Raw genomic sequence first — 26,040 nt, 5'->3', positions numbered from 1 at the left:
TCACAGGTCCTTGTCCCTGAAAAGAGTGAGGTTGTGCTTCTGGATGTGTCTCAGCAGGACCTGTCCTCGACTCTCCAGTGTCTCAAGGACATGCTTCAGACCTCCAGCTCCACCTTGGCTCTCCCAGAACACCTGGTCCATCCGCAGCGACTTGAACAGCAGGTTCTGAAGACATCCTGATGCAAGAACCTTCACAGCTGATTCAGGAAACCTGGATCCAGAGCCCCGGGGCCCGTGCAAAAAAAGGAAAGGCATAGGCTAGCTCAGAGTCCCACAGAGTGTGAAGCCAGAACTTTCCCAGCTGGGGAGCCAGCACAGCCAGGGCAGGCCAGCTGCCTACTAGCTCCTTATCAGAGAGTTTTGACCTGCTGTGGCCTGAAAGTAGGGGGTAGTTCTCTCAGATGGGTCCCATCCTACAGTGAAGCCTGGAGAACCAGCTCAACCACTCCGGGCTCAGCCAGGCACACTCAGGGCCTCAAGTGGGCCTGAGAAGGCTGAGCTGCCACGGGGGAGTGAGCAAGGAAGGGCAGGGCCGCACCTAGCTTTGGAGCCAGGATGAGCTTTCACACTCTGAGGCAGGGCAGCTGGTGTCTGCAGGAACTGGAAGCCCTCTGGGTGTGAGGGGCAGGCCTGCTGACTGTAGCCCCTCTCAGCCTTCTCCAGCAATCGGCAGCCTCAGATCCAGCTGTAGTCTGACAGACTTTAGCCATCTCAAGAGATGTAAATAAAGGTCCCCCAGTCTACAGCAGGGTCATCCCCCGAACCTCTACCCAACACCCCAGATCCTCACCCATCTATGCCTTCCAGCAGCCGGAAATTCAGCTTGTCCTCCGGGTGCTGAAGGTTGCCAGCATTGTCTATGTACACCAAGCGAGACGGCTCACTGCTCCGGACCTCGGAGGAAGAAGGTGGGCGGGGAGGGCTATTTGGTGTGGGTAGAGTGTAACTGGTGCCACTCAGTCGTTTTCAGAGGACTCTGAGCATCCTCAGCTGTGCCACAACTCCCCCACCCTCACCCCACTTATCCACATGGTCCCATGGCTGAGGGCTTCCTGTACACCAGTACCCTGTGCGGTCTCTGTGGGTCCTCCTGGCAGCCTCAGGAGCATAAAACTGTTAAGCAATTTACACAAGACCCACACAGTTAATAACTAGCTAGGACACGCTCTAACCTGGACCCATAGCAGGAGGCTGTAACTGCACCTGTGAAATCTCAGGGCAAGGGGGCTGATTCCAGTGGGGTCAGAAGCATTGAGAACTGACCTGTCATGATTGGGGAAAAGGCCTACTCCTTAGGGTCAAGAGTTTCATGCCTTATCATTCATACATACACACACACACACACACACACACACACACCACACCTCTTGCCACCTCTGTCTAAATATCACCAAAAACACAACTATGTCCTTTATCCATATAGATCACCAACCTAATTTTGTAGGAAGTAGCTCTAGCATCTCTTAAGTCCTTCCCATTCTAAAACTAACAAGACAGAATTCTCCAGTACTTTACAAAATATATATGGGGCTGGGGAGATGGCCAGGGGGTAAAGGGCTTACCATGCATTTATGAGGACCTGAAAACTCAGAACCCTCATAACAAACCCATGTGACGTTGTGTGTGCCTGCAACCCCGTTTGAGGAACAGAGAGGTGGGTCCCTGGGTTAAAGGCCAGTCTAGTTAAATTGGTAAGCTCTGAGTTCAGTGAGAGACCCAGTCTCCAAAAGTGAGGTGAAGACAGAGGAAGACACCTGATGAGAACCGCTGCCTCCACACGTGTGCTCACACACATGTACACACGTGTATACACATGCACACTTGCACATGCCTTTAAGGTTTGGTGTGCTCAGGAGTAAGAGCCCATCTCTTCTGGCCCACACTCCCAAGCACACACTGTTCCAACATTCTCCATGCTACTCTCTACGGCCCTTCCCTGCAGTCTAGGCTTGACCTATGAACTTCGAGCTTCAGGGACTAATCATGCCCTCTCTGCCTCTCCTCCCGTCCACTCAGAGCCCAGCCATCAAGCTCTACTTCTAACAGACTTCAAAGTTCCCTGAGGTGTCTTGAGGCACAGTGAAAACAGGGCTTCACACACAGCCACTCCACCTCAGCCACATCTCAAATATCCCTTCTTTTCCTTTATATATCTGGTTTCCTAGAAGTGTTATTAAAACTATTATTTGCTGCCACAGCGTGGGGGGGGGGGGAGAAGATTTGGAACCCCTGTGTCTAAGCATCAAGAGCATCCTCTGCAGGAGAGAAGTGTGCCCTCACGTGACAGAGGACTGTGCGTGCACAGAGACATACCAGGATGTGGACCAGGCGCAGCTCCTCTGGGTTCCGGCATTTCTCCCGGAGCCCCTCTTCCACACAGGGGGCTGAGGGCTCAGGCTCAAAACCACAACAGTAGCGATCCAGGCGGTCGTGGACCTACAGAGAAATGGTACCGGTCTTCTCCACACCCAATACCAAGGCCATTTGGCCTGCTGGGCTCTGCACCAGCCCAGGGTCACTCCGGAGCAGTCTTTAGGGGCTGTCTGTGCTGGTCAGCTCTGTTCTGGCCTCCGGGTGAAGGGAAGGAAGGCTTCTGCTCTAAGTCTTTAAGAATTAACTATTAATTAGCAGCATTTGAGCCTGACGCTGTCAGTGTCCTGAAGATGAACTTGGGGTCACAGGAACCCTCTCTCTGCTCCTCTGCTCTTTGCCACGACTTGTTTGTTAATATGGAATGGTAGGAAGGTGGCCAAGCTTAGCTCGTGAAGGCTCCCAAAGCCAGGACTCCAGGACTCAACAAGGACCGCAGGTCACGTCTGGCTGAGTTGATGGACCGCAGGTCAGTGTGTGAAGGAATGTCACCAATGGCCGTCACCGCCATCACTGCCACCTCTGCCTCATTCCCTCCTCACTGTGAACCTACAAGGGGGGAACTACATCACCCTGAGCTCAGACACATCCGGGGACATGTAGGGGACACGCACCACTGGATTTGAAGCTGATGAAGTTGTTGAAGCCTAGGTTGGGTCCCCATCTGTAGACAATGGGGAGTGGGCTGAGTGTGGGAAAGGGAAGGAGGGCGGTGGTGCCCATGAAAGCTGAATTGGGTCTGTAGCCCCGGCTGAGCAGCAGCTGATGACTGGCACGGACCATGCGGTCCCCACCCAGGCTTGGTGCAGTCACAGGGGTGATGGGCTTCAATTCTCTGGTACCCTTTTGTCAGCCTTAACTAACAAGACTAAGATCAAAGCAAGCGACCCGTGATGAACATGATGGGGATCCCTTGGTCCCTGTGAGTGACTCACTCTCCCCACTCTTCCAGGACACAGGGCAGTGTCCCAGAGAAGCCATGGGCTTGCACACGGAGCAGGTGCACCCACACTTCTTCATGGGAGCCCCTTCCCCCTGAATCACGTCTGCTAGCTTTACCAGCAGGTTTCTTAGACTATCAGTCACAGAGTGCAGAAGGACCCAGGCCCCTTAACTGAATGCTCTCCCTCCTGCCCTGATTCCCCGGATCCTGCACCCTTTCTCTGAAGTTCCTTCCCTTCCCCACTGAGTCAAGCAGAGCCTTGCTCTCTGGAGTCCGACCCTCAGCGCTGTGCCCCTGGGCTTTTTCCCTTCCAGGACCATGCTGCTTAGGTGCTTGGGCTTAACAGATGCACCTGATGCCCAGCCCGTAAACCCTGCTTCGCCTTGAAGGTCCCTGCCGTCCTATCCCCAAGCCCAGAGGAGCCCTCTGGCCCTGAACAGGCTCTGCCCACATTCGGCGAACTGGAAGAATATAGTGTGCCCCTTTCACAGGAAGCACCGCCCAACCCGTGAGCTGCTGATGTGGTAAGCAGACTTCTGAACTCAGGGCGGACGTGCCGCACGGGTCTCCATGGTCTCACACAGACCCTCATTCCAGTTTGGTCCTGTTTGCCCGTGCTGGAGCCTCCTCGTGATCCTGTCTCTGGGCTTTTCTTTCTGCTCCGCCCCTTTCTCATTATGCAGCAGACTGCCTGGGACCAACCACCACACAAATGAACTGCTGCTACAAATTCTGCTGTCTCCAGGGAAACCACAGCTGGGGAGAGGCCCCTCACCATCACCAACAGCTGTACCTCTTCTGGGCCCAGTCTCACTGCACCCTAAAACGCTCCGACCTCTGGGCATCTTACTCCAGAATAAACAAGTTGATTTCAAGAACTTTTAACTAGGTGGCAGTACTCCGTGTGGCCATGTGAGAATCACACAGACACTTTGGTGGCGTGACCACATGCAGGCCTAGCATTTGCAGACCAGTGGTGAATGTGACAGTTAGGGTGGTGTTGTTTTGCCAAACTGACACAAACTAGGGTCATTTTGGAAAAGGGACTCTCGATTGAGGAAATGTCTTTCTGTTAGATTGGCAAGTTTATGGAAGAATGTTCTTGATTAGTGGTTGATGTTGCAGGGCCCTGTCCTCTGTGGGTGGTCCCACCCCCAGGCAGGTGGTCCTGGGTTGTTTAAGGAAGCCACGGGGAGCAAGCTGGTAAGCAGCATCCCTACTCGGCCTCTGCTTCCCTTTCAACCTCTAGGTTCCCACTTTGAATTCCTCCTTTGACTTTCCTTCCTGATGGACTGTAAGCTGTATGATCAAATAAACCCTTTCCTTCCCAAGATGCTTTAGCATGGTGTTTACCACAGCCATGGAAAGCACATTAGCACAGGCTAGCAGAAGCACGTTAGCACAGGCTAGCAGAAGCACAATAGCACAGACTAGCAGAAGCACATTAGCACAGGTTAGCAGAAGTACATTGGCACAGGCTAGCAGAAGCACATTAGCACAGGCTAGCAGAAACACATTAGCACAGGCTAGCAGAAACACATTAGCACAGGCTAGCAGAAGCACACTAGCACAGGCTAGCAGAAACACATTAGCACAGGCTAGCAGAAGCACAATAGCACAGACTAGCAGAAGCACATTAGCACAGGCTAGCAGAAGCACATTAGCACAGGCTAGCAGAAACACATTAGCACAGGTTAGCAGAAGTACATTGGCACAGGCTAGCAGAAACCCTGCTTGCTGCATTGCTACAACTGTATGAACACCGGAACATGACTGGTCTGGCCCGTGTTCTGCCCTCCCTCAACACACAGTCAGAGCCAGCAGACATCTGCTCCTGCCAAGCCCTCCCTAGCCACGTCTCGGGCTGCTCCCTCCAGATTTCCCATTGTGTAGCATTTATTTGCCAGCCAGCATAGCACAGGCAACACTGGCCTCCTAAAATGTGTGCCCACCCAGATGCCTGGCAGAAAGAGCGTGTCCGCACGCCGCCAAGGTGCCGGGTTGATTATCCTGCCACGCCGTCTGCTTTGTTTTCCCATCAGCTCCCTCCACAGCTCACATTCCTTCAGGACTTCACCCTTCCTCCACTCTTTGAAAAGACGAGAAGCTACCCAAAGAATGATTTCATGTGGTTCCCGCGCTGCAGACTGTGGCTCAGTCTGGAGCTTAGTCAGTGAAGACCTTGCAAAGCTCCAGGGTGTAGCTGGCACCCTGGAAGCTTTACCCAGATCAGTGCCCTGGGTCCCTCAAGGCAGCCAAGAGGGACCCTCACTCCGAATATGAAGAGACTGGCCACGTGGCTGCGAATGTTGATCCCTGGGTTTCAAGCCAGGAAGTCTGGCTCTGACCATGAGGACAGGCAGTGTGGTAAGAAACATTCTTTGACATTCAGGACTGTAAATTCTTGGACAAGAAAATAAATGACTGAAATAAAACAAATAAGTAATTTAAACAGTCTGACCCCGGGACCCAGAATGCATTTGACACAAGTTGAGACGTAGGTCTTCTGAACACAAGAATAAATGAAGCATAAAGAATGATCACAGGGTCCCCAAGAAGGCCTCAGAACCACAGGTCCCTAAAAGGCCTGAGGACCACAGGGTCCCTGAGAAGGCCCGTAGTCACTGGCCAATCATACATACCACCTGGTTTCAGGGGAGGCCTGGCCCTGTCACGCCCCAAACAGAATATCTGGAGAGGACAAGACACTGCAGTTGGCCAAGGAAGGCTACAGGCCCATCTGACAGAGACAGAAGGCTGGGGGAGGGGCAGCACAGGCTGTGGGTGGCCCTCTTCCTCTGACTAGACTCAGCAGGCTTCTGGGCCAAGACAGATGGATTCTAGAAGAGATGTTTGGTATTACTGTGGCCCACACCCTTCAGCTGGGACCCTCCTCGCTTTCTTTTCTACTTGACAGCCCAAGTGTCCAAACACTTGGGGGTGGGATTCATTCTTTCCTTTATAGGAACATTACCTTTCCCAGAGAGTAAAATTTTCAGGTACATACATGTACATGTGTGTATACATGTGCACATAGATATGCATAAATACATGTGTATACATATGCACATAGACAAACCCAAACAAAATTTAAAACAAGCCAACAAGCAGACTAGGCATGCTGGTGTGTGCTTCTCTGTGCAGTGCTAGGGAAGGGAGGACAATGATGGGTCTCCAGGGCCAATTACCTGCCAGGTAAGCGGCTGGTCCTGGTCAGTAAGTTCAACGGGCACCTGAGGAATGCAACTTCTGACCTCAACACATCCACGCCCTGCTGCCCGTGTGCATATGGGCGGAAGAAAACATGAAGTACAGAAGAGTAACAGGATGACCAAAGAGAAATCACAGCCAATGAGTAGCCACTGAACAGATGCTGGAAGGAAAGACCATCTTTGATGGTCACAGGAAGATGAAATATCCAGAAACAACTAATGACAAAAAAAAAAAAAAAAAAAAAAAAAAGAAGAAAGACTTGGGTCATTATCACTGTTATGAAACATGGGAGGAAAGGGTTTTTTCTGGCTTACATGTGTAGCTAACAGCCCATCACTCAGGGAAGTCAGGGCAGGAACCTGGAGGCAGGAGCTTATGCAGAGGCCATGCAAGGAGCTGCTTCCTTGTTTGCTCAGCCTTCATTCTCATAGAATCCAGGACCGCCACAGCCCAGGGGTCACCACCCACAGTGGCCTGGACCTGCCCCCATCAACCACTAATCAAGAAAAGGTTTGACAAGTGGATCTCATGGAGACATTTTCTCAATTTTCTTCCCTCCTTTCAGAGAACTCTAGCTTGTGTCAAGTTGGCATAAAAGTAGCCAGGACAGACCCATGGAAGAAAATGCAGAGGCTTCCCAGAAACATGGGCAGATGGCGCACTAGGCCCCTGCCCCTGGCAAGTATGAAACAGGCCAGGTTGGTTGGTTGGTTGGTTAGTTGGTTGGTTGGTTGGTTGGGTTTGGTTTGTTTTGAGTCGGGGTCTCTCCGTATAGCCGGCTGTCCTGGGACTTACTAAGTAGACCAGGCTGGCCCAGAACTCACAGAGATCCTCCTGCTTCTACTTCCTGAGTCCTGGGATTAAAGGTGTAAGCCACCACCATGTTCAGTGAGTGGTATATTTTAGGGTGCAACGTTGCCGTCAGTTCACAAGAAATAATTTAATCCCAATAAAGTCCCAGAAGGATTTGGGGACAAAAGAATAGAAGCAACAGAGCAACTGTGAGGTCACATGATGACACTAGCCCAGCAAACTCTGAAAACGAGCAGAGACACACACCCCTCGTAATGACAACATGGTGAGTCCGGTATCTGGAGCAGAACACTCTAGAAACAGCACCACATACATAAAGAAGTTGGCTATCTGAGAAAGGTAGCATTGCAAATGGAGGAAGTGCATCTCCAACAAATGGCTCTGGGGACATTCAGGGTCAAAATGCTTCCGGGGGAACCCAAGATAGGTAAGAAAACAGAAGAGAACTTTTTAAATAACCAAACCAATAGGTGGCCTTTTGGGGGAAAAAAAAATCACACAGGACCCAAAGCAAAGCTTGATCATTTTTACAGAGCAAAGTGAGATTTCTACACAGCAAAAAGTGTACACAAGGTACTGACAATTGCAACTTGGTGGGGAGGGTTAGTCCAAGCAGCCCAGCCTACCCACCCTCCCCAGACCAGCCTGGGTCCTACCAGTCATCTCCCACCACTGCTGAGAGTTTCACAGTGGGACTGGGTCCCACGCTCCCTTGAATGGCTTCCTTCTCTCCTGCAGGTCTTGCTGGGATCCTGGTGTCAGACTCTGCTGCTAAGGACTGAGACGGAAATCACTGGGTCTCAGTGAGGAGGCAGGGCTGAGCAGGCTGTGACAGTGGCATTGGCCCCAAGAAGAGTGCTCAGACCAGAGTCCTGACAGCTGAGGCCTTCTGGGTCCTAGCTTTGGGCGCCATGAGCCTCCTTCAAATGCCAGTGTAACTCATGGATCACCTTCTACACATTCAGTGGCATGTGCCTGGGAGGCAGACTGCAGTGTGCTGCTGCCCCCAGGTGTCACATGGTCACTGACAGCTCTGGGTAAGAGTGGCTGTGAATACCCACAGGAGCCCCCACAAGGTGAGGTGGGGTAGGGAGTCCAAGGCTTATGAGTCCCCTCTCAACCCCAGAGCGACACGCAGTTAACAGTTGTGGAAGGTGAGGAGCTAAGTTCTGGTTATCCCTCACCCATGTTCCTGTGATCAACCCCAACTGTCCCCTCCTCTTCCTCTCTCTGGAGTGAGCAGACTTCCTAAGAAACACGTTAGAGAAAGCCCTTGAACAGGGAGGTACAGGAAGGTGCCGAACCCCAGCACAATCCTCCTGGCTTCTGGGCCCCCCAGGTTGTGAGGGTTGCTAACAGGAGTGTGAGAGAAGCTGATAGTGGGACATTCTAAGTGAGCTGCATCTGGGGCTTGTGGTCAGCCATGGGCCACAAAGCCCCTCTGGTTCCCTGCCAGAAACGCACATTCTGCAACCTCCCGGGTTTCTAGGAAGGTGCTGTCAGCCAAACAGCTGCTTTTCTTGACTGCTGTACAGCAAACTAGAAAAAGGAAGGCATGATCCTAGCCCGGTGTTGTGTGACCACACAGCTAACCTGTGTGTGCCTTGGCTGCAGAGATGTCTGTGCTCACAGCAAAATTTGGCAGCTGAGGAGGGGTCCCGTGCTACGGCCCCAGAGATGAACAGAGGGCCACTGTGCAGAGCAAAAAGATATTGTGGGCATCTTGCTGGAGTCAGGCTTTGCAAGGGCCTGCTCCCTGAGCCTCACAGCTTCACGGCTTCCCTGAAAATGTCCCCTTCTGCCCCCACTCCTGGCCAGCTCAATAGTGACTCTGTGAGGAGGGAAGAGAGTCCTGGAGCCAGCCAGGCTCTCGGTCCCCTGGCTGTGACCTTAAACCAGGAACTTAATCTCTCTGGACCTCAATGACTCCATTTTATTTCTCACTAATAACAAGTGTGTGTGTGTGTGTGTGTGTGTGTGTGTGTGTGTGTGTGTGTGCGTGCGTGTGCGTGCGCATGCGCGCTCGAGTGTACGGGTGTACATGTTCACACTTGAGCTTGTACAAATCTATGCATGTGCATATAGAAGTCGGAAGACAACCTCAGATGTGTTCCCATCCACCTTTCCCCAACTCAACAGTCTCTCTCTGATTAGACCCCAGGGATGTTCCTCCTCCCAGCACTGGCATTCCTGGCACACACAGACACACTTGTCCCCAGCACTGGCATTCCCAGCACACACAGACACACTTGGCTTATTAAATGCTTGCATAGTAAGCGCTTTACCAACTGAGCTGTCTCCATGGCCCGTTCAAGAATGTGAATAAACATGGCGTCCTGCCAGTCAGGCCAGTTCCTGAATAGTGTTGAGTTTGGAACCTACTGCGGATCTAATGTATACCCTCGCCAGGTGTTGAGTCCACCCACAAAGGGCCTGGCAGACATAAACCAGTCGGGCCAGGATACCATCTGACATAGGTAGGGCTCAGAGACAGACATTAGGACAAAAATCCAAGTGCAGGTAGTTAATTCTTTATCTAACCCCATATACTCCAGCCTCTCCAGCCCATGGGGCAAGCTTTGTTTCCTTTCCCACTGCTGTGATAAGACACCCCAACAAAAGCAACTTAAGAGACAAAGGGTTTATTCTGGCTCATGATTCAGGGGAGCGACCATCCTTATGAGGAAGTCCCATCTTCACTGTGGGCAGGGGATTCTAGAACGTATAAAATAGAGAAAGTGGGCCATCCTACAAAGCAGTCCTTGCTCTCTGCTTCTTGGTTTTGGGTGTGCATGGCCAGCTGCTTCAAGCTCCCTGTCTATAGTTGGTGTCACCCGTACAAGCCCAGACCAGCCACAGCCTCCAGCCAGACCCTCACCTTGCTATTCGGCTCTGCCTGGGACCCCACCTCACCCCCTCAACTCAGCAACTTTGGGCGTTTCTCTTGCCAGGCAAGAAGCTCAGTTGGCCACCATGAACGCTCGGTGCCCAGACTGACCGGCCTCATCCCTTTACAGTTCCCTTCGTTCTTTCTGACCTTCCCCTCTCTCTTCTCTCAGTTTAAATTATGCGGCCCTCCTGTCTCCATGTTGGTTTAAAGATACAAAATTATGAACAGTTATGAGACTGGAAAGATCGCACAGTGCTTAGGGTCACTTGTTGATCTTGCAGAGACCTGGCCTTGATTCCCAGCATCAACATGGTAGCTCACACCCATCGATGACTACAGTTCCAGAGGATCCAATGTTCTTCCTCTGCTGGACTCCATGGTCACCAGGCATGCATGTGGTAAACATACATTCACGCAGGCAAAACACACATACAGATAAAATAAGTGCATCAAAAGTTGTAAAGAATGGTGAACTGGTATTTTAACAATGGGATTTGGGTGAGGAGTCCTGATTTTGTAACTTGAGATTAAAATAGAATTTAAATTTATTGTATGAATTTGCGTGCCTGTGTATGTGTTTATGTGTAGGTACATGTATATGTCTGTGTATGTACAAGTTCACATGAAGGTTTCTCATGTGCCATGAAGGTGGGCGTGCATGTGTAAATGCACACACGTGTGGAGGCCAGAGGCCAACTTTGTCCTCCTCAGTTACATTTTGAGACATGGACACCCCCTGAACCTGGAGCCACTGATCTCCCCTCACAGCAGCTGCCTGGTCCCACACAGTCTGGGACAACAGGCACGCACTGCTGGGCTGGGTCTTTCCGTGCTTGTGCTGGAAATCCAAGCTCAGTTTTCACACCTCATACTTGCATGGCAAGTGACTGAGCCTCTCCCCCACCCCACACTCTGGTGACTGAGCCTCTCTCCCAGCCCCACACTCTGGTGACTGAGCCTCTCTCCCAGCCCCACACTCTGGTGACTGAGCCTCTCTCCCAGCCCCACACTCTGGTGACTGAGCCTCTCTCCCAGCCCCACACTCTGGTGACTGAGCCTCTCTCCTCACCCCCACACTCTGGTGACTGAGCCTCTCTCCTCACCCCCACACTCTGGTGACTGAGCCTCTCTCCTCACCCCCACACTCTGGTGACTGAGCCTCTCTCCTCACCCCCACACTCTGGTGACCGAGCCTCTCTCCCAGCCCCACACTCTGGTGACTGAGCCTCTCTCCCAGCCCCACACTCTGGTGACTGAGCCTCTCTCCCAGCCCCACACTCTGGTGACTGAGCCTCTCTCCCACCCCCACACTCTGGTGACTGAGCCTCTCTCCTCACCCCCACACTCTGGTGACTGAGCCTCTCTCCCAGCCCCACACTCTGGTGACTGAGCCTCTCTCCCAGCCCCACACTCTGGTGACTGAGCCTCTCTCCCAGCCCCACACTCTGGTGACTGAGCCTCTCTCCCACCCCCACACTCTGGTGACTGAGTCTCTCTCCCAGCCCCACACTCTGGTGACTGAGCCTCTCTCCCACCCCCACACTCTGGTGACTGAGTCTCTCTCCCAGCCCCACACTCTGGTGACTGAGCCTCTCTCCCACCCCCACACTCTGGTGACTGAGTCTCTCTCCCAGCCCCACACTCTGGTGACTGAGCCTCTCTCCCAGCCCCACACTCTGATTAATGAGCCTCTCTCCCAGCCCCACACTCTGATTAATGAGCCTCTCTCCCACCCCCACACTCTGGTGACTGAGCCTCTCTCCCAGCCCCACACTCTGGTGACTGAGTCTCTCTCCCAGCCCCACACTCTGGTGACTGAGCCTCTCTCCCAGCCCCACACTCTGGTGACTGAGCCTCTCTCCCAGCCCCACACTCTGATTAATGAGCCTCTCTCCCAGCCCCACACTCTGATTAATGAGCCTCTCTCCCACCCCCACACTCTGGTGACTGAGCCTCTCTCCCAGCCCCACACTCTGGTGACTGAGTCTCTCTCCCAGCCCCACACTCTGGTGACTGAGCCTCTCTCCCAGCCCCACACTCTGGTGACTGAGCCTCTCTCCCAGCCCCACACTCTGATTAATGAGCCTCTCTCCCAGCCCCACACTCTGATTAATGAGCCTCTCTCCCCAGTTCTCACTTCTGCCTTTTTATGCTATTTATTTATCAAAGCTGCATTCTCAGAATCAAAGTATCAATCAACTATGAAAAATGAAGGGTGGAGGATACCCCAATCCTCATCAAGGTCTAGGCCTGCATCCAACTCTTTATGCAGAAATAAGTAAGCATAAGGCTCTCGTTAATAGACGTATTTACTTTCAGCTTTAATAAATGACAAGATTTTATGTTTTCCTGAGGGCGGTTTAAAGTAAATTTCTTTACAATTCATCCTCCTGGAATCTTTCATTTATGTAACTATCTTATGCTCCCATTTACTCGAGATCACATATAAGTTTCTTGGATAAGACGGGGTGACAAATGGATTGTTTTTACAGTGGCTGGGGTTTGTGCTGTTGTTTAGATGTTTTGTCTGCGTGTTTGTCTGTGCACCACGGGCATGTATGGTGCCTGAAGAGGCCAGAAGATGGTGACAGATCCCCTGGGGCTGGAGTCACAGATGCTTGTGGGTCTCCACAGCAGTCCTGGAAGTCAGGTCCTGGTGCTCAGCAAGAGTGGCCAATTTCCTTAACCTGAGATAAATATCCTGTCCCTGAGTGGATACCACAGGATAGACAGCCCTGCTCTGGGGTACCACAGGATAGACCATCCCTGCTCTAGGATAAACAGGCAGGAAAATTACAAGAACAGTTGCTTGGTCAAGAGGCTAGCACTGTCGGGAGAGGCATCCCGGCCTTCACCTGGGACCTCTAACTCCACTGTACTCCACCCCACTGCCCAACCACACCTACCTGAAGCAGAAAGTCAAAGAGAGCCAAACGTGCCCACTCAGTACGGTGGATGCCCAGGCATGGGATCTGGCCCGGCCTGCCGCAGCCTTGGGCCAGCAAGGCCTGGTACTGCAGCCAGCCCAGGGCCAGAGAGTTCTGGTCCTCATTTGGGTCTCTTAGGTGCTGCACATCTGGTGCCCACCAGATGATGGGCCTCACACTGCCATCTGTGTAACGGTACGGCAGGAGGGGACTGTGGAAGCTCCGGGCTACAGCAGGCAGGCTCCGCTGGAGACCCAGCACACGGTCCACATGGAAGGACAGGACTTCATGAAGGTCACTGGGCCTCTTAACCAGGCCACAGAGACCCTGGGAGCAGAGCTGGCTGAGCCCGAGAGAAGCCACGTCCTGGAGAGCATCCCCAGCAGACAGTCCGACCTGCAGCACCTGCCCGTGGGCAGGCACCCTGGCTTTGCCCACCACCTCCCCATGGGCCAGTAACCCGAGAGTCTGTACATCGTGTTCTGTGAACCATGGTGGAACCTGCTCCTGAGCTGCAGGACTGGCCGGCCCAGGGGTCTCAGTACCACACCATGGGGACCTTGGCAGGTCCTCTGCAGAGCCAGGCCACCACGACCCTGAGGTGGCACCCCCAGTCTTCTCACCAGTTAAAACTCTGTTCTTGGCTCCTGGCGAAGGATCTCCACCATCTGCGGGCTGTGGCCTAGAGCCCACTGCAGCAGTTTCTCTCTGTGCCTGGAAAGATGCCTGGCTGCCCTCTGTGAGTGGGATAGCCATGGTGACCATCTTGCTCTGTGTCTCCTGGACTAAACCAGCATGGCCAGGTTGGTCCAGAGCTGCACCTCCAGCACCTCTGACCTCACCCTCTAGTAGAAGCTCGCGGTGCTGGGCGTTGAGTGCCAGGTCCCCTGTCACAGTCACGTCTCTCCTGACACTCAGCGGGTGTCTGCTTCTGTCCACTTGCCTTCCGTGGCTTTGCTTCTTGGCACAGACAAAGATGGAATTTCTGGGCAAAGCCTGTCCTGTCCAGAGGCCCCGCTTCCTGGTTGGCTGCCTCCAGATGGAATTCACAGTCTGCTGAGTCCTGGGGTCAGCCATGCTGATTTCCCCCCGGAGCCCTATGGGACTAAGTCCTGGGGTGGAAGCTGGATGTTCTGGAGGAAAGTGGGTGACAGCCACTGCAGAGAGTATCATCAAGAGACAAAGGGCCAGCACTGACCGCTTCTTGCCACGAAGCTTTCTCCAGAGCCAAGACGCCTGAGGATGGGGTAAAAAAAAGATAGTGTGAGACCCGGAACAGCCATCAGCTCCAAACCACAGAAGTGCCATAGCAGGGGACAGAAAGCAGCGGGAGACCTGGCTGCCACTCACAGGATAACATGACAGCGCAGCCAGCTGCACCCCTACTTCAGAGCTTGGCTTCCTTCTTAGCCAGCCCTCAATGATGCTTGTAATCATGCATGACCTCTCTGGATAAGCCACCACACATCTGTGAGCGCTGTGCCTCACAACGGACCCTCCACATCCGCATGTGTCTCCTTCCACCATCTCGTGCTGACCCTATTCCTTTCGATTCTGTAGTCTTTATTACCATTTCAAATACGAATATACAAATACAAAATATCTGTAGGAAGTCCAAGCCATGACAAGAAAATCAGAACGAGGGGCCAGCTGTTAGAGCTCATGCTGCTCTTCCAAAGTTCCTGAATTCAGTTCCCAGAGCCCACAGTGGGCAGCTCTCAGCTGCTTACAACTCCAGCAGCATGAGATCAGGTCACCTCTTCCCGCTTTCACAGAGTACTCATACTCACATAGAAACGAGAGAGATCTTTAAAAAATGAGAAGTAAAGAAAATTGTAGGGAAAACACACCTCCTCCTCCCTGCAGGAAGCCATGGCCCTAATCTGAGACATAGCACACTATGTTGTGCCGAACTCTCACTGTGCACATCTCTGCAGAAATACCTGAGAACTCCTACAAATAACACGGAGAGAATGTTGGGCTCCACTTCCTGCTGTCCTTTTCCACAGAACAACCAGACAAATAGAAATTATATAAATTTTATTTAAAAGTTAAGAGCAGGAAGATGTGGCCCAATGAGCTGGCAGGGACAGAAACACTCAGATAATACCAGGAGCAAAAGTGTCTGTGGGAACATTCGTTTGAATTTTATTTCTTCTCAAATGAAAAGTGTTTTGAGGTCGAATTAATAATCTGTGTTCTCAAAGGGCTGGAAAGATGGGGGTGGATCATGCTGTCAGCCTTACTTGGCTTCAGGAAACCTGGGGGGGGGGGAGTTGGCAAATGCGCAGAGAGAGAGAGAGAGAGAGAGAGAAGCTCAGAATGACCATGAGCAGATGCCCTCTGTGGGGCCACACACATGAAGCTCTGGGAAAAGAAAAGTGGCTTTGATCAAGCTGAAAAAAAAAAAAAAAAAAAAAAAAACAAAAAACCCTCTAAATCAAATATGCAGCTAAATAACAAAGTGTCCATGAAAAGGGAAGGACTGTAATGTAGAATATTCTAGAGTCTACGGGCAGAACCTGAGCTGACCTCCCCTGCCTGCCAGAACCACTCTCCTGCCAAATCTCATATTCAAGTGCCTGCATCATCTGCCCTGAGAGGACTGTGGCAGGAAGAGTTCTGCAGCTGCCCTCCTCTCTCTACCCTTCACCACGATGCCTTTCAATTCCTGGGGAAGATGCCATGGGCCAATAGCTACATCCTTCCTGAGCTGCAAAAAAAGTCACAGTCCGGGCATCCCAGCCCAGGTCTGAGCCTCCAAAGCTACGAACAGTATGGAAGCAGCCCAGCTCTGCCTCTGTGACTCAGAAGATAAACGGGATCACTGTTTTCCAGAGGGACCATATGAAGACTAAGTGAATCGAATTATGTACCGGGCCTGCTGCACCTTCCCATGAGCGGCGGGGTCCCTGCTGCTCTCTCCTGATGTCGTGATAGGCACCACACTTGGGTTTAAACACTTGGCCCTCAGCAGTTGGCCCTGCTTCAGAAAGCTGTAGGACCTTTAGGAAGTCTTGATGGAGGAAGACGGTCACTTGAGCCCCTACTCCCTGTCCTCTCTCAGCTTCCTCACTGTGGATACAGCATGGCCGCCTCGTGCTCCTTGTACCCTGGTGGACTGCCTCCCTCCTCCCCTAAGTTGCTTCTTGAGAGAAAGGGGACTAGCACATGCCCCTGTCTTCCTGACACCCTCTTTCTGGAGTCTGAAAATCACCCCCTGAGGTGTGGGCACATTGTAGGATAAGAGTAAAAAGTGAGGGTTCCAAAGGCAGGAGCACAAAAGGCTCTTTTATCTAAAACCTCAAGTGTGGGTGGCGAGGAGGCCGCCTGGCTGCAGAGGTTCTGCCTGAAGATGAGGGAGGCCGGAGGGAGAGGTTCAGCAACAGAATGTGAGAAAGTGAGGCAGAGGGGATGAGAAGAGAGGGGCCCAAATTGAGATGCTGTCCCCGGAGGAGGAGGGGCTGCCCTCACAGCTAGGTCTTTGGTTTTAGTTTTCTTAATCTGTTTTATTTATTTTGTGTGTGTGTGTGCATGTGCCTGAGTGTATGTGTGGCAGGTAACAGTGAGTGTGCCTTAAGTGTGTAACTCCTATGTGTGTGTACATGCATGTGTGTGTGAGTCAAGTGATAGTGAATCTATGTAAAGTCTGTGGGACGTGAAGGGCGGCCTGGTTCCCAGTTAAGCTGAGGCTTAAAACCCCAATGACCCTGAAGGGACAGTAGGCGCTTTGCCTGACTCCCGGGCACCAGGACGTGCTTCACATGTACAGGACGTGACCTGTGCTCACGTAGGCTCAAGACAAATAGGTCTCCTAAAGGTTTAGAGGACTTAGCCAATAAGCTTTCCTTCCCAGACACTCCTCCCTGCAAAAAGGCATTTGATCTCAGGCCCACCCTGAAAAGTGGAGTGTGGTTTTACTCATCCACTTTGTCAATAAATGTCTTAAAACCTCGGATTGTCTCTTTTCATCAGGATCTGCCATGATCAGGAGCCATGGAGAAGGGCTTCACCTATAGAGCCATCGTTTAATATCCCGTGGAAGGCCTCTCTGTGCTCCAAGCCAACTGCTATCAAGCTAGGACTATCCCCACAGGACCAACCAGAGCTCCCTATTCTTTCCCCCCTTCCCCACCCCCACCACTCCCCATCCCCGCCCGGGTTAGATCCAGCCCACAGGCCCTCACTGTGCTCAGCTCTTCAGTGGTTCCCAGCTTGGAGAGTGTTGGAGACCCTGAAAACCAGATGGTCCTGACCTCATCCGGGGACCCGCAGCCAGCTTCAACTGTCCCATGCCTCAGACTGTGCTTCCCCACCCCCAGAGTGGTGTCCTGAGGCTTCTCTATGGCCCAACACCCGCCCAGCAATGGTGTGGGGTAAGCATGGACAACTCCCAGAATCCTGCCTCCCAGAGCAGCTGACCCCACTAACCCTACAAAAGTCCTGTGCTGAGTGTGTGTGTGTGTGTGTGTGTCTGTCTGTCTGTCTGTGTCCAATGACAGTGTTATAAGTCCTGTGCTGAGTTGTGTGTGTGTGTGTGTGTGTCCAACGAGTGTTTTAAGTCCTGTGCTGAGTTGTGTGTGTGTGTGTGTGTGTGTGTGTGTCCAACGAATGTTTTAAGTCCTGTGCTGGGTGTGTGTGTGTGTGTATGTGTATGTGTGTGTGCTTAGTAGATGACTTCTCTGGTTCTGATTCTGGGTCATTTCTAAAAATGTACCAAGCTCTGTTTTCTGACCTTTGTCCCTTTCTGACCCCTCCACCCCTTACCACGGACCACTGAGTCACTGAGACTTGGGCAGGCAGAGTCTGGAATGTTGAGATCCTGTGTCATTTTCCTCAGGTTTAGTCAAATAACTGTCATGAGGAAAATCTGGCTGCGGTGAGAAGGAACACATGAGCTGACTTTCAGAGACAAATTAAAGCCACATGTCACCATTGTCACATGTTTCTATGTCTGAGACCTGGACACCCTTGTTTTTCTAAGACAGAACAGGGAATACGCTACAGGCACTGCCTCTGAAACAAAGGTGATGAGCCCAGCCACAAAGCCACCAGGAACACAGAGATCATCTCCTGATCAGATCTGCGGGGCATCAGGAGGCTGAGCTGTCCTTTCTATTGTGGGCAGAGTCCCAGGCTGTCTGTCTCCAAAGCCACCAGCTGACCAGGTTCCAGTGCTCAGCCCCTTGGGGATCATGATTTTCTTTCCACAGCAACAACTCCAAGGCAGGAAAGGGCTTTCACCCTGTAATTTCTGGCTCAGCCAATTTAAAGGAAGAAAAGCTAAGGAATGGAAACTGAACGCTCACTTGCTGTTCCCTGTGTGCCCGGGCCTGTTTGGGGGACTTGCTTATATTAATTGTTGATCCTCCTGCCAGAGTTATGAGCCAGAGACTAGCGGTTTTTATCCATGGGGAGGAGAGGGAGGCTCACACAGTCATCAAGAACAGCACCAGGCACAAACCCAGGCCAGCTGGCTGAGCTGATGTTATAACCTGGGAAGGCACCCCAGCTTGAACTCGTGAAGATTATTTGGGTTTCAGGAATGGCCTGGCTCTGAATGGGGACTTAATTGTTTAGATCTGGCCAGCTCATTGGCAACAGGAGATTTGAAAGAAACCGGAGTTGTGTGGCCACCCCTGGGCACAAAGGTGAAAATCACTGAGGGGAAATGAAAATATCTTGAGCTACACATTCATTCAAAACAAAAACTGTGGCATCTCTCATTTGTGTTTTTCCTTAGTTTCTATAATCAAAAGACTAACATATCAATTTAGAACTGTGAGGCTCTGACTCCTTCTTACCTGGGCATATTTGAGAGGCAACATCAGAAGTCACTTCCTAATTATGTACTCAAACAGGCAAACAAAAACAGAAGAACCAGGCCGGTGCTACACTTCCTGGTTGTTCCAGAAGCAGCTTCACATTCAAGACGTCATGAATCCCTGAACTCACAGAGCTCTTCTCTGGCCTTCATGCAGCCCTGTCGCTGCTTCTGCCCCTTCTCCAAGCTCCCTGTGACTTCACAAGCCCCTCCCCCGTCTGCACATCACTTACTAACCCCCAGTGAACTGGAGATGCCACTATAGAACCAGCTGAGGATGACCCCCTGGGAGAAACAAACGAATCCACCAGTGCTCATCTCACTCTGAATGCTCCCAATTGCTAGATCTCGTCTGATCTCGGAGGGGTCGGGCCTGGCCACTGTTTGGCTAGGAGACCTAAATTAACCAGACAGAGCCCCAGCTGTTGTTGGTCTTGTCACTTTGACCACGATGGCAGTTCCACCGCAGTGTCACAGGAGCCTCCACGGCAGTAGCACCCTCACTGGTGGAATGGGACCCTCTGCCTGCTCAGGAAAGGAGGGAATCTGCTGGGCTGGGTTCCAGTCTCAGCCCGAGTGTGCAGTGGGACTCGATGACCCACTGGCCCTAGAAACCTCTTCCCCGAAGGCTCAACCATAGCACCATTTGTCCCAGCTCACAAGAGCACCAGTGTGGGGACACCACAGGCTAGATGAAATGTCATTTGTTAGAAATTTCCTCTGCGCATGTTTTGCTCTGATGCGGGGGCTGGGCTGGGGTGGGGCAGGATGAGAATTGCCACTGACACCTTGTTTTCTGGCTGCTGCTCCTCACCCTTCAAACATGTCTTCTCTGGCTGCTCAGAGACGGAGGCCCGACTTTATCCTCCCATCACAAACCTCACCTCTTCCGAGGGAACTCATGATGACAGGTACTCCAGCTCCCTTTGTCTCTAACGGCCACCACAGCCTCCAGCAGGTGGTAAGAACTCACAGGACTGGACAAGTATGAGCCAAACCCACAGGTCAGTTCTGGCCTGAATATGTGTTTTGTTTGGCCTGAAGTATTTTAAATAAATTTGAGTCAATATTAAAAATCCACAACACATATTTGCAGTTTTCCAGGGCAAGTGCATACGTCCTTGAATATAAGATGTGAGAGTCTTAGCCAGACAGATAAAACACTGGCTGTCCCAGAACTTAGGAGGTTTGGGTCAAAGGGAGAGGGTCCAGGGCCAACCTGGGTCTCAAAGGAAAAAAAAAAAAAAAAGATGGAGGGGAGTGGGGAGGGGAGGGTTCTGACAAGTCCCCGTACTTGCACCACAGGAATGCTTAGTCCCCAGGAAGTGGAAGTGTTTGAAAGGATTAGAAGGGTTAGGAGGTGTGGTCTTGTTGGAAGGGCTATTAGTGGGGGGTGGGCTTTGAGGTTTCAAAAGCATCCACCAGTCTCCCTACCCCCTCCTCTCTCTCTCTCTCTCTCTCTCTCTCTCTCTCTCTCTCTCTCTCTGCCCGAAGATCAGGATGTAGACTCTCAGCTACTCCTGCACCACACACCACCACGCTCGCCACCGTGTTGACAATGGATTGACCTCTGAAACTGTAAATAAGCCCTAATTAAATGTTTTCTTTTATAAAGGTCGCCATGGTCTTAATGTCTCTTCACAGCAATAGGACAATGACTGAGACACTCCTCACCAGACTGGCCTGGTGCTTTCCATAGCTAGTGATTGAGGTGAACCAGGGGAGGGCCCAGCCCATTGTGGTGGGTCTAGGTGCTATAAGAAAGCAGGCTAAGCAAACCATGAGGAGCAAGCCAATAAGAAGCACCCGGCATTGCCTCTGCATCCGCTCCTGACTCCAGGTTCCTGCCCTAATCTCATCAGTGGATGATGGCACAGAACTGTTGAGCTAAAGAAATCCTCTTCTCAAGTGGTTTGCAGCCACGGTGTCTAACCACAGTATGTTATAGAGACCCTGACTAAGAGACAACCTCTCAGAAGCTGGAGTTACAGCAACCATACAGATGTATTTACCTATCATGTGATGTCTAAAAGTCCAGGAGTGGAGGCCATTATAAGAACTCTTTCAGGCAAATGTATTTTGAGTCTCCCAATGAGCAGATCTCATTCACAACTTAGACACATTCTAATTTTCCTAATACCAGAGATTATTTAGTCTGTGAAGCCATGGGCAGGGGATTTGTAAATACTGAGGCAGGATGCATGGTTACAGAGGTCATTGGTGACAATCAAATGGGCTGCTTAAAATGTGCTAATAAAAACAAACACGTGCCCTGTCCCCGTGGACATGCTAATAAGCACATGGAGCCGTAGGCGTGTTTCTGCTCTCCTGACAGAAAATGTCAGTGACTGTCCTTGGTGGCAAAGCCACAGGTGACCACATTCAATTATCAGAGAATTGCTAGAGTTAGTTAATTCTGAAGAAATAAAGGGTTAGCATGTTTCAAACAAGCTTAGGGCCCCTGAATTCTATGCCTGGGCCGCGCAGGTAAAGAATCCTTGAACTTAGTGCCCCTCCTCCATTACTGTGGGTGCATCCACTCTAGTTTACCATATCAGGAACGACAACAGGGCTGATATCACAGCAGTTGTCCCTGCTCCAGTCCCTTTGTCCTGGGACTTTGGATAGCAGGACTCCTGATGCTTACCCCACTCAGTGCCCTGAAGGACCAAGTGGTCAGAGGTCAAACTCAGGCCTCCTTTGCTGTCTTGAGGATGACATTCCTGATCCCATTACTGGGTGTGGCTGTCTGCCAACACACAGTGCATAGGAGACTCGGTGTATACAGCCCTACCAGCAGACACTCATCAGTAAGGAAAACGAGGCTGGGGTTAAATGTGCAGAGACCAGCTCGGGTGAGCAGAGTTTGAATGCAGCTTTGTAGCTGTATTTAATGGCTCCTTTCTTGGATTCTTATATATACTACCCTTCTCCACCTCAATTCCTTCCAACACCTCAAAACTATATAGATGAGAAAGAGGGTTAGAGGGGGAAGGTGACAGTGGTCACCCCTCTTTCAGGGCTCTGGCATTTATATACCCTCCAAAAAGTCCCCTGAATTTGCAGTGTAAACTGTCTTCAGCTGGCAGGTTCACTCCCCAGCCAGAGCACAGGACAAATCACAGTCAGCCGCTGTGGACAGTCTGAAGCAGTCCCATAATCCCACACCTGGGGTTAAAACAAAAGCATATTCACATAATAACATACCCAAACTTTTGAAGAAACCAAAATTCTCACTACAAAGTATTGATCAGAACCTACCCTCTGAGCTCTTTGTGATTTAAAACTATTCTAGGGAAGGTGTTATAAAAATCTAAATCCATTGCTACCAAGGTCAGTGGATGTGACAGAGGACCTGGAACTTCTCCCCTGACTCTCAGGGAAGTGACTAGACAGGGTATCACTGCATGCAGCCGCCCATCCCTGCTCCCAGGGAAGAGAACTGGTTTTAACTGCATTTCTGAAAGAAAGGATACAATAGTGTCTTTGTGGTTGCAGGGAGATCTGGGGAGAAATGGGAATGGCTGACCATCAGGTCCAACCAGACCAATGCCTGCAGAAAGTCTGCTATGTGGAGGCCAAAGGAAGCTCCTGTGATGCCCACGAGGAAGCCCCGTGGTAGCCAGTGCCTGAGCAGAGTCCAGGTCCCCAGAAGCACACACCAAGCCTCTGTGTGGGGAACAGAGCAACCCTGTCCTGGAAGAAAACTGTGTATTCCACCTACCCTCCCCCAGCACAGGCCCCACATGGCCCCTGCACAACCACCCCAGCCCTCAAACTGCTCAAGGATTCATTTCCAGCTCGTCCCAGATGAAGAATTCCAACCACAGTCCTGCACAGCCTGAGCCCCATTCTGGCTCCTGTAGCCTGTCTTATACCTCTGCTTTGATATGGCTGGCTGTGAGGTGGGCAGCCAGCCCCTTTGCAGATGCTCTCCAGAGAACCACTTCCCAGAGACTCTAAAGAGACCCAGAAACAGGCAGAATTCCACACAAGAAGGAATTGCTTATTGTCGAAGAGAAAGTGATAAAACAAGAGACTTTCATAGCACAGGTTAGCCCAATGAGCTTCATCTCTGCTGTCAAGTTGACTGGATTTGAATCCCTAAAAGACACAGTCTCTGGGGGTGCTGTGAGAGACTGTTTAGAAAGGATAAACTGAAGAGGAAAGACCCCCACCTGGCTATGGCCTGGGGCTCTACACTAACTAAAAAGAGTCAAACTGGGCACCAGCATCCATCTCTGCCTCCTGACTGTGGGTACGATGTGATGTGGCCAGGTGCCGAAACTCCCACCACCAAGCTTCCCTGCCCTGATGCACTGTGAGCCAAGAAAAGGCCTTTCTTCAGCGCGCTTTTGATCAGGCATTCAGTCACAGCTCTGAGAAAAGGACTGTAGTTCTCCAAAGGAAAATGTTCAACAATCAAATCTGAGGCGGCGGCAGCAGCAAGTTTGTCAGAACTGTGCCTCAACTCCACATTCATTAAAAAACAAAAACAACCCCAGCATTTTTAGTCTTACAAGGAAACCCCAGGCAGACTGCAGGAGAAATCCAGAAACTGTGCGGAGCAGAGGACAGCAGCCCTGAGACCACGCCCAACTCCATACTGAGCATCACAGACACTGCCATCTCTGACAAGGCCTGCCACGCAGCACTGCACCCCTGGGCTTTCTGACACCACTTCCCTCCCTAGCCGTCTCCTCTCCTTCCTTCTGGCTGCTGGTTTTCCTATGAGCCCCACGCTGGAGTCCTCCCTTCCTATGAGCCCCAGGCTGGAGTCCTCCCTTTCCTTGGGGGAAAGGATGAAGAGAGCTGTGGGTTCTGTGTGTTTGAAATCAGCATTCTCTGACTGCAGAGCTCATCTTACAGACTACACATGCAACTTCAGACGTGTCACCAAGTGTTCTTAAGAACCAAGTCAACTTTTTATTCCTTGCTGGAAACATGAAAGTCTCCTTCGCCTGTGGCCTGAGCGATCACCTCACAGTGTGGTGGGACAGAGCCAAGCCTGGAGGTGGAAGGAGTCAGACTTCTGTTGGTACAGTCTCCTTAGCCAAAGCTCAACCTGAGCCCGTGCTGAGCACCTTACTGTGATTACCTCCTTTCCGCTGCCATGCCGGTAAGAAGAGACACTGCCGAGGAAAGCCATCTGAAAGCGGCATTTACTGCTCCTGGCACACTCTCGGGCTGCCAGGATACTCATTGCTCCCAGGTCAGCTCAGAAGGAAGGACATCCACAGAGCTAGCCTGGTGCATCTCCGTGCCTCCCTCTCTAGTCGCCATCCACAGATGCACCTCTCTTCTCCCTAGTCCCAGCCTCTCCACAGCTGTTAGCCAGCTCTAGCCTGATGGCATTTCTGGAAAAAATCACTTCCCAACTTGGTTCCTAAGCACAAAGCCACAAACCTGCTGCCCCAGCCAAGACTTGGGGATTTGAATTCTCTGGATGATACTGGAAGAGGATGTTTGCCTATTGCAAGCAAACACCTTTCAAATCAAACAAAAACTGCCCACAAGTAAATAGCGTGTGACATAGCCCATTCCAGCAGCCACTTAAGAGAAGCCCAAGTCCATAGCCAGTGGCAGAGAAGTGGACTAAAGATGTCACCGGCTGCAGGTGGCACCACCCTTCAGCAGGGGTGGCTAGTGAGGCCCGGAAGCCATGAGGTAGGGAGTGAGGTAAATGGGCTGACATCAGAAACCTCAAGCAAGACAGCACTAGAAACATGAATAGCAACACATTTATTATTGGAACTGTTTCCAGTCTGCTTTTATGTTAACAAAGGAAACTGTAAATGATCAATTCAGAAGACTAATGGAGAGATATCATTTAGCCTTGTTTTGAAGGATAACGAATGTACTTTACCAAATTTTGTCCAGAGCAGGTAAAGGCATTTTACCACCTTACTGAGTTCAACCACCAGAACCTACAAAGTAGAAGGAAGAAGACATTTCTAACTATGGCCGGAGACCAGAGACCACTAACACCCCTCGGAGATCATGGGCCATAACTTTTGAATGGGAAACTTGCTCCTAAACCAGGAATCCAGCAACACCTGCACCTCCAGTCATGCCCCTTCTCAGACGTAAGAGTTCCTACTCATTTAGAGATTTGCAGAAAATGTGAGGCTGTAGAGAGGCCAGGAGCAAGCCAGCCTCAGCTCTCATAGGTCACATCTGTACCAAGAACTGCTGCCATGCTGACCTACTTCCTACAGATGTGAGTTCCTGATCCGTGTGTCGACTTCCCATGAAACATCTCTGGGGAATTCCCATTTGTCCCCCAAAACCTGGAGAGAAAGGGATCCCTCGAGGAGTCACAAAGCAGGCAAGGGCACTCCAACCCTCTCTCTCACACACACCCTGGACCTGGGCTGCAGGTTTTCTGTCAAAAGCAGACAACACATCAGTCTACCCTAAGAGTTTACATCAGTACCTCAGCTAAAGCCACAAAGCCGGGTTCTCAAATTCTTGTTTTCCTCTCTTAGAGCCTGTGGGGTTGGAAAAGAATCAAGTGCACAGGTCCTAGACTTTATCAGCGACTCCTCAGACCTACGGGCCCCCCACAAGCTCTCCATACTCAGTCCAGCAGGTGGGGGCAGACAGCAAGGCGCTAACGCAAACGTGATGCAAGGCATCTTTTAAGGCATCAGCACACCACTTAGCCATAGAACGCCAGAGAATGTGCGCACCTTTGAGAAGGAAGGAGGTGACCTGAAAGGCTCTCGGCACAGATGAAAGTCACTGTGGCCCCATGAGGAAACTTGAGAGGTAACTGTGGCCTGGGATGCCCCATATGTAACTCATGCACGTCTTAGAGGCCACTTGTCCTGGAGCCCACCTGGATCCACCGCCCCATCCAGCAACTCCTACCATGTCCCCACGGTACTCCAGCAGGTTCCTGGGGCTCAGCCTATTGGCAGATCATCCCTGGAGCCCAGACTTTCCAAGCTGAGCTGGGCTTAGGTCTACACCATTCCTGCCGCCAGAATGTGGGGCGGGACACACCACATGATGCTTCAAATGTGAGTCTGCAGAGCTCTGCTGCCACAAGCTGCCT

The 26,040-nt window shown here is 51.5% G+C and overlaps 1 protein-coding gene across 1 annotated transcript; it reads right to left on the bottom strand.

Moving 5' to 3' along the window:
- On the bottom strand, positions 1–25,962 carry GASK1A (golgi associated kinase 1A; the record flags this gene model as incomplete). The annotated part of the gene is made up of 5 exons (XM_080934191.1): positions 25,854–25,962; positions 13,136–14,392; positions 2,314–2,436; positions 791–894; positions 1–211 (listed from the first exon to the last, which is right to left on the bottom strand). The coding sequence occupies exons 1-5, from the start codon at positions 25,854–25,856 to the stop codon at positions 1–3; spliced, it is 1,698 nt and encodes a 565-aa protein (XP_080790317.1). The 5' UTR covers positions 25,857–25,962.
- Between the last annotated feature and the right edge of the window lie 78 nt (positions 25,963–26,040).

This window comes from Micromys minutus, assembly GCF_963924665.1.
Source record: "Micromys minutus genome assembly, chromosome: 21".
Lineage (NCBI taxonomy): Eukaryota > Metazoa > Chordata > Mammalia > Rodentia > Muridae > Micromys > Micromys minutus.
The sequence above is the reverse complement of the archived record's forward strand: the minus strand, read 5'-3'. Positions and strand labels throughout refer to the sequence as shown.